The following is a 14,410-nucleotide window of genomic DNA, read 5'->3' as shown; positions in this document are numbered from 1 at the left end:
TTTGATCTCTAGCTCTGCATAAAAATGATCCACCTAGAAACTTTGGAAAAATGGCTGTTTTCTTCAGGGCATATACCTCCAGAACCCCAGGCTCAAATGGCCCCAAACGTGGGTCACTCCCACAAGTCATAGCAAATTGCAAGAAAATCTACACAAACATGCAGACTTTAGAGCTCTTAAAGCCTCAGCCTTTAAACAAGGGTAGCGGGACGATGGCGGGAAAGGGCTCCCCTGCACATCCATCTGCAGCATAGGAGGCACTGAAAGGTGTAAAGTGGCCCAGTCATCTCAGTGTGACGTTCTCGACTAAATGAGAATGCCCCATGGAGGTGAGCACCACCTGAAACAACAGGGGTGTGTGTGTGAGTGGCTCCATTCATCTTAGTGGGTGTTCCTGTCCCCCTCCTGAGTGCTTTCTAGCCTGTGATATGCATAAAGTAGACTTGTTTTCAGCTCCCCAATCAAAGGGGCAGGACTTCCCCAGATACTGGTTCATATGGGGTGCAGGAAAGAGGACTCATTCACTTCTAAAAGGGCAGCACCGCCCCCCGCCCAGAACCTGGCTTTGATGTGGGGGGGAGGTTAGATAGTACAGGGCCCTCAGATCCTGGCACACAATTGGGGGGGCAGCAAGAGGGGCTCAGGCACCCCAGAGGGGCATGGCCTCCATATCCCAGATCATAGGAGTGGGACAGGGAGGGGGCTTAGATCTCCCCTTTGGGGGTAAGAGCCCTTCAGATCTGGGCACACACCTGGGAGGAGAATGTGGGGCTGACAAGTGCCACTGCTCCTATTGTCCCCTAGTTCCCTGCCACTCACCCTCACATCCCTCTTCCTAGTGTCTGATCCCTTCACTCCCCCAAGCCTCCCTCACCTGAGACCCCAGCCTTGCTCCCCTTGCTGCAGCCCCAAACTCCTCATCCCCCTAATCTCCCACTGTTCTGTCCCTTACTTTCCCCCTCACTGCCCAGGAAGCATTCACATGTCTGATTTTTCGCCCAAAGACTTTGGGCGGGGGAGTGTGGGGGGATGGTGTGCACTGGCAGAGCTGGGGCTCCAGGGGTTGGGTGCATTGGGTGAGCTGTGGAGTACACAGGGGTTGGGTGCCCTGGTAAAGCTGGGGCTGCGGGAGAGTTGGGGTGCTCTGGCATAGTTGGGGCTTGCCATGCCTCCCTCACCTGAGTTCCCCAACATTGCCTGCTGCCCTACCATCCACCACTCATTGCAGCCCTAAACCCCTATTCCTCCCCTTCTCCACTCCTAATACACCTCCATACCCAGGACCAGGTGACTGGAGGGGAGCTAATGCAACACTGGTTTTATTTATTTATTTATTTATTTATTAAAAAAAATCAATTACAGGCCAGTAAACCTAACTTCAGTACCAGGCAATGGTTGAAACTATAGTAAAGAACAGAATTATCAGGCACCTAGATGAAAGTAATTTGTTGCGGAAGAGTCAATGTGGCTTTTTTTCAGAGTAGCAGCCGTGTTAGTCTGTATCTGCAAAAAGAAAAGGAGGATTTGTATCACCTTAGAGACTAACCAATTTATTTGAGCATAAGCTTTCGTGGGCTACAGCATGCATGCATCCGATGAAGTAAGCTGTAGCTCACGAAAGCTTATGCTCAAATAAATGTGGCTTTTGTAAAGGGAAATAAAAAATAAGTTTTGAACCAGACAAAACATGTCACAGGGCTGAGAAATAGAACCCTCTGCTGCAACTGTCTCCGCTGCCTACACAGCTGGGCTGCACCTGCTACTACAGAGCATGCACTGATTAATGTGGTCAGCTTTCCATTTCTCACTATGCAGGATTTGGGCTAATGGAGCTATGTACACTTTTATAAACCAATAGCTGTGCCCCCCACTTCAATCCCTTCTTACGTGGGGTTCTTTACAAGCAGGTCCCTCTGGAATTGACTGTTAGTCTGCTGAAAGCAGTGTCAAGATTTGATCAGTTCAATATAGTTTCACCTGAGGCTGGTTCTGAACATTCACTATGATTAACTGAAGAGGGTACTCTCTGTTTTTAGGGAAACTGATAACATGCAGAGCATATATCTAGAAGTTATTCATTGTAACCGCCTTGCAAAGGGCTGATTTTTACAGTTTTGGTTTTTTTATTTCTTTATTGAGCACCTCGGTGTGTGTGACATTGTGCTAAACATAGGCTTGATAAATCTTCCACTGGCTGGAGTGCCTCTCGCACTTAGACTGAACCAACTAAATCTTTTAACTGAAAAGCAAAAGCATTTGATGATATAAAATGTTGAGGGGCTTGTGTAACTCAGTGAACATAACCTGTTACTTTGCTTTTATAATTATGGGTTAAAAAAAGAAGATTCTGGACTGTGCTTGTTGAGGAACAGATTCTGCTACTCTTAAATTAATTCCTTTACTCTGCAAGTGAATCCAGTGGGACTAATTGTGGATTAAGGTACAACTCAAGGTGAATAAAGATGGCAGTATCTAGTCCATGACGTATAGATTGAGGAAGGCATTACTTACTCTGAAGGCACTTGCAAAAAATTAGAGTTACTACAAAGGGATCTCACAATACTGGGTGTTTGGGCAACAAAATGGCAGATGAAATTCAAGACTGATATGCAAAGTAATACACACTGGAAAAAATAATTGCAACTACACGTTTACAATGATGGGTTCCAAATTAACTGTTACTACTCAAGAAAGATCTTGGAGTCACCCTAGGTAGTTCTCTGAAAACTTCAGCTCATTATGCAGCAATGGTCAAAAAGGCTAATAATTTTAGGAGCTATCAGGAAAGGTAAAAAAAAAATAAGTCTGAAAATATCGTAATGCCACTATATAAATCTGTGGTGCACCCCCCTCCCTTGAAACCAGAATCCAGTTCTGGTCACCCCTTTTCAAAAAGGATAAAGTGGAGCTGGAAAAGATTCAGAGAAGGGCAACCAAGATGATTAAGGGTATGGAATGGCCTTCATATGAGGAGAGACTGAAGAGACTAGCGCTGCTCAGCTTAGAAAAGAAACAACTAAGGGGGATGTAATAGAGGTCTATAAAAGCATGAATTGTGTGGAAAACGTGAATAGAGAAGTGTTATTTACTCTTTCATACAATATAAAAATCAGGAATCGTAAGATGAAATTAACAGGCAACAGGTTTAATATAAACAAGAGGCAATACTTTTTCTCACAATGCACAATTAACCTGTGAAACTCATTGCTGTGGGAAGTTGTGATGGCCAAAAGTATAACTGGGTTCAAAGAAGAAATTGATAAGTTCATGGAGGATAGGTCAATCAATGGCTATTAGCCAAGATAGTCAGGGATGCAACCCTATGCTCAGGGTGACCCTAAACCTCTGACTAGTGAAAGACTGGGTGGATCACTCCAACTACCTTGTTCTGTACACTCCCCCTGAATCACTGGTCCTAGCCACTGTCAGAGACGGGATATAAGGCTAGATGGACCATTGGTCTGACCATATGGTAGTTCTTATGTTCTTAAATAAACATTAGCAAGTGGTAACTTTTTTTTTTTCATTTTGAATAAGAGTTTCAAGCTCTTGATTGAAAAACAAAACCTACATTTCAATTTTATTTTCTCATGCAAACATTAATGCTGGGGAATCTGGCAGCTGAAGATCATCCTGTTTTTAGAATGTATTTACTGAACATGGTTAATTACAATTGTAGTAATTGCTTTAAGTTTAATAAATTGCAGTTAGCTTTTTTCCTTTGTGTCAAAAGAAAATTCAGAGAACTTGTTGCTGTTTTGTTTACATATGAGCGGGAACCAACATTAAGAGCCAAGCTCGTCCAAAATTTGGAGGTGTTCCAAATCAAATCCACCTTCTGGAACTGTATTTTGTGAAGGCCTGTGACTTAATAGATTAAACAAAATCCTGGATGCAAACCGCCCTGAACCTGGGGAGTTTCTAATTCTGTATTAAAATGTTGGCGCTTGTTCCTGTCTCTTGTTTTGTTAACATCAGCAGGAAAATGATTGTTTAGATTCTCACTCAGCCATTTTATGATTTCAGGGCAGTCCAGGGTCAAGAGGACTCCCTGGTGAGCGTGGTGAGAGGGGCTTACAAGGAGATCCTGTAAGTTTTTTCCTAGGTGCAAATCTATTCTATGTTATACATCTATGACTCTATGGGGTTCCCCCAGAGCAGTAAGGGAGGGAGGGATTGTGTCACCCTGGGTGCTTCTTTGCTGTGCAGCTTTGGCTCAGAGCCCTGGCACCAGCAGCCTGGTCACAAGACAATGGCCTCACCCTGGCTTCCACCAGCCTGGTTGCTCCTTGCAGTGTGACACCAACAGCCCTTCCAGTCCTGCATCTCCCCAAAACCATCTCTCCTGCAGTGTCCAGACCCTCTCACGGGATCCTCACACAAGTATCAAGTTGGCTGCCTCCAAAGAGCAGAACACATACCAGCCTGGTAGTTTGGCTAAGGGATTTTATCCTTCAGTTTAATACAGAGCGCTGAGATGGTTTTGTAATAAAACAAGAATAAGTTGATTAACAAAGAACAGAGATTTAAATGATAAGTAAGACTAGAGGAGACAAGCTTGGTGACAAGTCAAACAAAACCAAACCTGCTTTCTAATGACTACAACTTAATTTCAGAAAGTTGTAATCATTGTCTAAGCACGTTTCTCCCCTGTAGTCCGTTTCCAGCTACTCTTGCCTCCTGGGCCAAGAGGATCCACTTTTCATGAACTCAAAGGGTGCTGCTCCCCTTTTTTCCCCTATGTGATGGATACCCCAAAGTCTTTAGTAGTTGCTTATATCCTCAGTTTATCTTTGTTTTCAAAGTCTGGAAGCCCAAATGATCTTCCTGTGATCCTTCATGCAAACAATTAGCCCATTGTTCTTAGCCACACCTGTCTTGATTGCAGTTGAGCCCAAGAGGAATTGGCTATTCTTCTTTGTCTGGAAAACTGTTTTGCCTTGTTGGTCTGTTGACCGATTCTAAAACATAATATCAGAGAGTATCTATAATTTCACATACAGCTTTATTACTTACATTTCACAGTGATATTAATCATCAGAGTGTTTTCAAACGATATGCTCCAAGACACTTTTTAGATAAATATTATGTGTGAGGTGTAGAGTTGGCCAGGCCAGCTGACTTAGTTCTATACCACGGGGCCCCTTGGCATTGGGGTGCTCTTAGGATCACAATATTAAGGATGTGAATCTGATCTCAGAACCTCACTTATGGTGCTCTAGAAAATGAATAAACTTGCAGGGAGCATAACCCTCTGTTCAGATCTGCATGGGGATATGATATTCTTTCAAAGGTATGTTAGGACAGACGTGTGTGACTATTGCACTGTAATCCCAACGATGAGGATAATAGATCAGATAAACCTAGCACATCTTAGCCTTTCATGTCTCAAGATGACAAATTTGTCTACATGTGGCTATGCAGATCTGTCAGTTGCCTCATAGACCTACAAGAAAAATCCAGTATTATGGGACATCCTGTGGATTTATGACACTTTCTGTGTGGGGACTTTGTATCCATTCACTAGTAAATGAATTATGCTTATTCCTATGCCAATATGTAATTGTATTGCCCGAGGCAAAGATACCATGATGATAAGCACTGTATAAAGGCTGATATTAATCTTTGTCAGATATGACATAGGGCTAAATCCTGCAGTCTTTTCCATTCTTCTTTCAGGGCCCAGTCCTGAAAGGTGCTGAGCATCCACTGCGAGATGAAGTGCCATCCATTCCCACTGAAAGTAAATGGGAGTGGGGAGCACTTACCAACACATGGGAGGAATAGTGATATCTTTTTGAATCCGGACCATAGTAGGATTTAGCCTCTGGATGGTGATCTTGTACTGTTGAATGATTACTTATAAAACAGAAGAAAAAAGTATAGCTCAGGATGAGGGTTTTTTTTGTTTGTTTTTTAAATAAAACAAAGAATATTCCTCTGTTTAGAACATAATATTTAAAACATTGATGAATGGAAATTACATAATGTGTGAAAAGGGACTGCAGTGTTTTCTTATGTTTATGGTAGCATGTCTCTCAGGGAATTGAAAGCTCTCACCCTGCTTCTTGAGTGGCATACCGAGGGCGTGGCCTGTCACAGTCAACAGGCCAGCTTGTGAGAGTCTGACTTCAGTGAAAGGTGTGTCATATGTCATGAAATGCTGCAGCCCTAGCTGCTAATCGTTGTAGTACTTATTGGTCAGGTATAGCATTGCTGGGCTAGGTGTAAATTATGAATGCAACCATCACAAATAGAATATGAGAAATGGAGGGAAAATATTACAAATACATTTGCAAAAAGAAAAGGAGTACTTGTGGCACCTTAGAGACTAACAAATGTATTTGAGCATAAGGTTTTGTGAGCTACAGCTCATTCATTCATTCATATCTTGAATTAGCTCCCCGGACTCTGTGGATTCAGCTGAAGATAATGTATTTCTCATATAATTCCAATCAGTTGTTTGTCATTGTTATTATTAGTTTATAGTAGCACCCACAATTTGCTAAGAACTTCTCAGACATTCTGATAGGAATGGTCCCTGCTCCAAGGAGCTCACAGTCAAAGGATGCAGGCAGAAGTTAGGGGGAATGGGAAAGGAAACAATGAATAGGGATTTCTTTAAATTCAAGTCAGTTAGATGCACTGTAAACAGCTTGGCAAAAATGGAACTTTAAGGGGGAAAGAGGAACAAGGTAGAAGGCTTGCCAGTGATCTCACGGAGGCTGCATAGGGGCTTCATGGAAAAAGGCACTGAGATGATTGTGTGAGAAGCTGACAGATGAGCAAACAAGGTTGAGAACATTAGTGGGATAGGGGTGGGGGCAGGACACACTGACAAGCTTGAATAAATAAGGAGGCGCAGAATTCTATGATGCCAAAGTGGATGGGGAGCCAGTGAGGGGAGTAACATCAAATCAGTAGGGATGAAGATGCATTCTGTCTGGTGTGACAAGGACCTGACAGAGCAACATGGCTGTGGAAATCACTATAAAAGGACAGATGTTGTAGTTGGTGAGGAGGAGAAAACACCAGGAAAAGGAGGCAGGGCTGCACTGTATTTCCAGTGTGTTCAAAGAGTGCAGTATCACCTGCAAAATTGCTAATACTTGGGTTTTTTCATGTTTTTTTAAGGGTGCCCTTGTGGCTAAAGTTTGCCCCGCTGCCAAGACTTAGTGCCATGTACTCCCTTTGAGCTGCAGTGCCCACACAGGACTTCCACTGATTCGAGTGGGAATTCTGTCTAGTACTGAAAATAGAATGACTCTTAATGTCCCTTTTGTCTGCCCACCGTATCATAGATTTTGTGAAGTCTCGCAACACTAATTTCATAAAAACAAAAACTACAAATATTTTATCAATATGGTGTAAAGGCTGATAGGCTATTAATCTTTGTTAGACATAACAAATGGTCAACTCCTGCTGTGTTTTCCCTTTTTTTTTTTTTTTTTTCAGGGCCCCCTGCTGAAAGGTGCTGAGCATCTACTGTGAAATATTAAGTGACATCAGCTCCCATGGGAAATAAATGTACTTAACTTTGTGTCTTTGTTTAGGGTAACCCTGGATTGGACAATGACATAGTAGGGTTCAAAGGTTCAAAAGGAGAACAGGGAAGACAGGTAACTATTTAGAAATATGTGACTTTGTTTACAGTACATTGTTTTAAATACTAACCTACAATCCTTTAAAATATAGCTATTTACAGCAAATTAAAATTAATCCATTGATAACCAAGACTGTTAAAAATAGTATGACAATTCTATCGTTCCTAATTTTATACCACAAAATACATCTGAAATCAACAAGGTGACATTCAATAAAGACACGTGCAAAATACCATATTTAGGAAGGAAAAGTCAAATGCAGCACTATAAAATAGGAAATAACTGGCTAGGTAATAGTACTACTGAAAAGGGTCTGGGGTAATAGTGGATCATAAATTGAATATGAATCAACAATGTGATGCAATTGCAAAAAAGGCTAATATTCTGGAATGCATTTACAGGAGACTTGTATGTAAGACACCAGATGTAATTGTTCCTTTCTACTCGGCCTTGGTGGGGCCTCAGCTCAAGTACTGTGTCCAGTTCTAGGTACCACAATTTAAGAAAGATGTGAATGAATTGGAGAGAGTCCAGATGAGAGCAACCAAAATGATGAAAGGTTCCGAAAACCTGACCTGCAAAGAAAGGTTAAACAACCTGGGCATATTTAGTCTTGAGAAAAGAAGACTGAGGGAGGGAGGGACCTGATAACTCTTCATATAGGTTTACTTGTCCTGCCTCAGCACAGGGGGCTGGATTTGATGATCTCCTGAAGTCCCTTCCAGTCCTACATTCTATGGTTCTCTGATTCTATCCTTGTGGGTGATTTTGCACTCAGTGGTCCAGCTTCAGAAGTGGTCTTACATTTTTTAAAGAGATGAAAAATAACTAAGGTGTGGATGTATGATGATTAATCATACCTACTGTCATCTGTCACCACTTATTATTATTATTTATTTTTTTTTAAACATTTATTTTAGTACATTAATGAACTTCCACAGAAAATCTTCCAAAGTGTGTGTGTGGGGGGGAAGTACTTAGAGCTATTTATGGGCCCAATACTACACAGCGCCTAGCCCCCCTGAACTTCCATTGATTTCACCAAAGAGCAGTTATGGAGCATCAGTACAAGACTTGGATTATCGGCATAGTACGCATGAGATCAATGTTGATACACAACAGAATGGTAACTGTAATGACAAACATGCAGCACTTTCCAGACAAATATAGTTTGAGGGCAACATCAGTGATTATTTTGATGTTACTACTTTATGAAATGTACCGTGTAACAATGGCATTTCTTTGATGTTATTTGATAATGTTGCATAGATGAAGTCGTGCACTTAAAATACTATGTTTCTGTTCTTAATTCTGACAGATGGGTGAGTGGTTACAGATGTTGTGTGCCCAAGTGTTATGAAAAGAATTTTTTCCCATTGGTTTGCATGTCCACTGTTCATGACTAGATGGCTTAATAATCTGGAAAAATATAAAAAGTTTGGAATTTGAGTGACAATTGAGATATAACATGAAATTAAATTTCTCATTTCCAGGGTGAAAGAGGACCAAAGGGCTCACCAGGGTCACCAGGCTCTCAGAGAACCACAGTAAGAACCCATATAGACAAGGAGACTAAATATGCAAAGGAAATACTTGATATTAATCCAAGGTAGAAAGAATGATCTCAGAGTCCATAAATTTAACCTTGATCAATCACTCCGTCAGCCTCCATTCACTGCAGGAAGATGAGATGAATAAATCTCTGATAGACTGCCCTGAAAAAATTAACACTAGCAGTAGCCTCTGATTCCAGGCAAACTCTTTCCTCTTGAATAGGGCTACCCAACACAACTGACTGACTATCAGAGACAAAATAGCTTCCTCGTTTCTTTCAGATTTGGACCCTACTGCAATACTACCCAGTTTCTGTCCCCCAACTCTTGTTGGTGACTTCGCTTCTCTGCTGCTTTTTTCTCCTTCCAAAGAAAGAGAAATTCTGCAAAGATAGAGTATGCAAATTCTTTTCTTCTGGTGTGGCAATGTAGCAGGGTGACCAGGCTCCTGCCTCTGTCCCAGTCTACAAACTACTCAGAGATCCTTGTGCTGGTCCAACACCTTGTGCCGTTTATTTACAAATGGATTCATAATACATACAGCTCTTGTAACAAGAAGGGGAGCGCAATCTCTCTCTCTGCCTGCTTCCCCCTTTCCACTTCCTTCCTGTGCCTATTTGTGGGCTCTGCCTAAGGGCTTAATTAGCCTTTCTGCCCTTCCCCACCCACAAATTAGGCACAGCTCTGCTTAATCAGCTCCATTCTGCCTTGCTTCATTGGAGCTACTGTGAACAGAGTGCTGACTCAGCCTTTCTTGCCTAGCGCTCTGTCATAGGCAGTTATCAATAAGAACAGACTAATGAGGTGGGAACCTTTCCTACTGCTTGATGGGAAATGTCTTTAAACTCTACAGCCAAAACCAATTTTATAAACACATCTGTTTTGCTAGGGCGGACAGGGCATGAGTGTTTTAGTCCTCTTGGCACAGCAGGACTGAAGCGTGTGAGCAGTGAGCAAAGTGATAGCAAAGTATATCCCGACACATCTATAATAACTTTCACTTTGCTCTCAATCACTGTTCTAACATGTACAGTAACTTGAGCATATAGTAAAGCATTATGTGAATATCAAATTATCTGAAAAAAATTGACCTAGTCGCCACAACTTCTCTACTGTTTGTCATTTAATTGAGAGATAGAACTGGGGTCTAACAAACATCTATCTTGTTTTGTCAGGGAGCAAAGGGTCGAAGAGGAACACCAGGTCCACAGGTAGGTTTCATTAATTTCCCATATCTACAGTAGGACTAACGTGGGAGCTTTTCTGCCTTCTAAAATATTTGCAGAGTTGAATATTTATTTTAGATTTGTTATAGCATATAGGATAAAGGACAAATCCTGCTTGCCTTACTTATGCAATTAATCTCAATGACTTCAGTAGTATTACTTGTGGGTCCTAGTTCAGCAATGCATATGCTGCACAAGTCCCATTGAAGAACTAGTCCCATTCATGAGATCTAGTAGCTGAAAGCCCATGCTGTTGCCATGTTGCGGTGTAATCCATAAAGTCGTGTTTTTTTTTTTTTTTTTTTTAAAAAGGCCAAAAATGGCTGAATTTATAAATTGAATGGTTTTAGAGTAGCAGCTGTGTTAGTCTGTATGCATCTGATGAAGTGGGCTGTAGCCCACAAAAGCTTATGCTCAAATAAATTTTAGTCTCTAAGGTGCCACAAGTACTCCTGTTCTTTTTATAAATTGAATGATAGACTGCCAATCCCAGTGATGATTGAACCTCGTGCTAGAATAAACAAAAGGAGCTTTCAACCATGCCTGTAGTTGTTTTCATCTCTTCACACTGAGTATACAGACGTTCTAGGCTTCAGAGTAACACATGAGTGACAATCGTGGAATGTCATTGTACTGAGTAAGCATGTGCTGAGACTTTGCTGAATAGACTTGGACTACTGAATCTGGGCTTGAGTGTATGAGATGAGCAGGATCGGGCCCTCATACTATAACCAGCACCATAAAAATCCAAATTGTACAAAATATGGCACTGTAGAGCATTAATAGTGAAAGATTATGGATGCATAATAATTTATTTGAAGGACATTGTCAAGTCAAACTTGAATCTAAATGAGATCTTGTGACAAGAAGTTTTTACAAAACCTGAGAGCAAAAAAAAAGTTTCTGTAACATTCCAGTGCAACAAAAATAATCATTTCCCTGCAGTGTTTTCAGTTCAAACAGCACTGAGACACTAAAAGTGAAACTGAGATTTTTGTTGTCAAAGACAGAGAAATGAAAAACTGAAAATAAACCAGAATAAATATTTTCAGTTTTAATCATCTCGAAACAAAACACACTTCTAATATCTCAGAAGATTTTTAACCTGGTAACACTCCTTTACAAAATACTTTTTGCTCTTTAAACAAAATAAAGATACATTATGTTGCACAGTACATAGTACCGGATTGCATTGTATAGGCACTGCCCCATGTTAGGTGTAGTATGGGATGGAATCCAGAAGACATGCACATTCTGCTTGCCTCTTTGAGGTCTATAGGGGTGCTAGTCTTACAAAGTTCTTGGGCTGAGGTGAGTGCAGAGTTGTAATTGTGATGTGCCCCTAAAGAGGGGTAAAACATGGGCAGGAAGCTCCTTGCACTCTCCCTCAATTATGCACAATTGTATGGAAAAGTATTGTCCAACTGCTAAACTGAAAAAACATGTCTCAAAAACCACGTTTCAGGCATTTTGTCTTATAACAGCTGCCTTGGTTATAAGCTCAGCCTGCTTTGTGGCAATAAATAAGCTTCACTTAATTTCTGGATTTTAAAAAAAAAATTTTAAATCCATGCGTTGCAATGACCAGCTTTATTAAAAATATGGTAGGTTATGCTGATAGTCTGTGAAGCCACTATGCTAAGAAATGTAATTTGATCTAAATGCTGACTCTTTAGAGAAACGTCTCTTAATGAAAAGAAAAGAGGTGTTCAAATGCCAAATAAATGGTATTAGAAATTGAAAATATCATACTGTTCTCCTGGCAGATCAGTCGCTGTTATGATCACTTGAGAAAATTGTTACAATACTGTCTCTTAATACAGGGGGAGGAAGGAGCTCCTGGCTCACAGGGCTTTCCAGGAAAACCAGGATTTCAAGGATCCCAGGTGAATATTAACATTCATCTAGGTCAGGGGTTCTCAAACTTCATTGCACCGTGACCCCCTTCTGACAACAAAAATTAGTACACGACCCTAGGAGTGGGGACTGAAGCCTGAGCCCACACGAGCCTCGCTGCTCAGGGCGTGGGGGCCAATGCCAAAGCCTGGTGGGGCCAAAACTGAAGCCCAAGGGCTTCTGCCCTAGGCGGGAGGCCTGTAACCTGAGCCCCACCAGCCAGGGTTGAAGCCCTCAGGCTTTGGCTTTGACCCCGGGTGGTGGGATTTGGGCTTTGGCCCTGGACGATGGGGCTCGAGCTTTGGCCCCAGGCCCCAGCAAGTCTAATTCCAGCCCTGCTGACCCCATTAAAACAGGGTCGCAACCCACTTTGAGGTCCCGACCCACAGTTTGAGAACCGCTAATCTAGGTATTTTCGGGGAGAAGGAGGACTTGAAATACAAAGGAGAAATGAAATAGTATATGTCCAAAAATCATAGGGTCCAGTGTCCATACTCACACAAAGCTTAGTCCTGCCTTGAGTGCAGGGGACTGGACTAGATGACCTCTTAAGGTCCCTTCCAGTTCTATGATTCTATAAAGCTAACATGTGAGTGAATATATTGTTGGTGGCTGTGAAGCACCAGCAGCATTAGTTTGAGTTGGGCATAGCATAGTAAGGCAGGCACAGTGCAAACTTCCCTACACAGCTCTGGCTTTCCTGGCTTGCAATATCTCTGATGTTCCAGTACTGCCCTTCTGTTGAGCAAATAATGCCTCCTATCTAGATCTGGACTTCTGACCACAGTTTTCTGTGGCCCAGATTGGAAGCCTCTTCCTCATGTTGATGAGTAATCCAGTGAAATAGCTTGTGTAACCATAGGCGCTGACTCCGTGGGTGCTCCAGGGCTGGAGCACCCCGGAGAAAAATTGGTTGGTGCTCTGCACCCACCAGCAGCTCCCTGCCCCACCCCCTCGACTCTAGCTCACCTCCCCTTCCGTCTCCTACGCAAGTGACACCACGTGCTCACTTTTTCCCCCTAGCTCCCAGCACTTGCGCCATGAAACAGCTGTTTCACACAGCGAGCGCTGGGAGAGAGGGGAAATGCGGCGTGCTTGGGGAAGAAGCCAGGGCGGGGATTTGGGGAAGGGGTCCAATAGGGGCAAGGAGGGGGCGGAGTTGGGGCGGGGACTTTGGGGAAGGGGTTGGAATGGGGGCGGAGAAAGGGTGGATTTGGGGCGGGGCCAGAGGGGGGGCGCGAGCACCCACCGGCACCATGGAAAGTTGGTACCTATGTCTGTAACCAATGTTAGTAAGGGATTCACAATCTGGCTCTGTGTGATTTTAGACGTATGTTAGATCCCTGCATTGTAAATATGGATATAGATTCACTCTTGCAGGTACAAGGGCTGCAAATTGAAGAAACTGTATTGGGGATTTCCTTGAAGCTAACACCTGGGGAGGCAGCTGCACCAGAGTGCCATTCCATGGGTGCAAATCCGCATCCTTCTCAGCAAGTCTATCTCATCCCCCCCAGATTGCCCCATCTTCTGACTGCCAGATGCTGGGACTGGACATCAGGGGATGGATCACTTGATAATTGCCCTGTTCTGTTCATTCCCTTCAGGGCATCTGGTATTGGCCACTGTCCGAAGACAGAATAGTGGGCTGGATAGACCATTGGTCTGACCCAGCATGGCCGTTTTCTTATGTTCTTGCATGCACCTGGACCTCTTCAGCAGAAAGGGACTTAGGGGCAGCTGAACTCCTGTTCTTGGCTGACTGTCTGCTATGGGAACCCAGTGTCTGTAGCTGTGTGCTAGAACTCACTGATTATTTTTTCTTTACATTTTTAATGCATTGTATTTTTCTTTGGCGGGGGGACCTTTGCTGACATTTTAGCGGGGAGCTGTTGGGAGTTGGTGTAATTCTCCTCCCCTCCCCCCCCCCCGGGAGGATGGAGAATGCTTGTGTGGGTAAGAGCAGAATAATGGATCTTATCAAATGTCAGCTGTGAGTTTAGGAGAAACCCTACTACCGCAGCCCCACAGGCGCAGAGGACCCCTTGGCAGCAGATCCTGGGCAATTCCACTGTGAAGGATCACATGATATGGGGGCTGTTCCACAGCTCCAGAAAGACTCCCAGAGCAC

At 42.9% G+C, this 14,410-nt stretch overlaps 1 protein-coding gene across 1 annotated transcript in view; it reads left to right on the top strand.

The window, feature by feature from the left end:
• Nucleotides 1–14,410, top strand: part of COL6A6 (collagen type VI alpha 6 chain) — a 109,833-nt gene that overhangs the window by 46,789 nt on the left and 48,634 nt on the right. The window contains exons 18-22 of the mRNA XM_073333281.1: nt 4,027–4,089; nt 7,554–7,619; nt 9,098–9,151; nt 10,333–10,368; nt 12,207–12,269. Coding sequence (XP_073189382.1) covers nt 4,027–4,089; nt 7,554–7,619; nt 9,098–9,151; nt 10,333–10,368; nt 12,207–12,269 — 282 coding nt within the window. The remainder of the gene's footprint in view (nt 1–4,026; nt 4,090–7,553; nt 7,620–9,097; nt 9,152–10,332; nt 10,369–12,206; nt 12,270–14,410) is intronic.

The sequence above is a fragment of the Lepidochelys kempii genome, chromosome 2, assembly GCF_965140265.1.
Source record: "Lepidochelys kempii isolate rLepKem1 chromosome 2, rLepKem1.hap2, whole genome shotgun sequence".
NCBI classification, from domain to species: domain Eukaryota; kingdom Metazoa; phylum Chordata; order Testudines; family Cheloniidae; genus Lepidochelys; species Lepidochelys kempii.
This window is presented reverse-complemented; position numbering and strand designations above follow the sequence as displayed.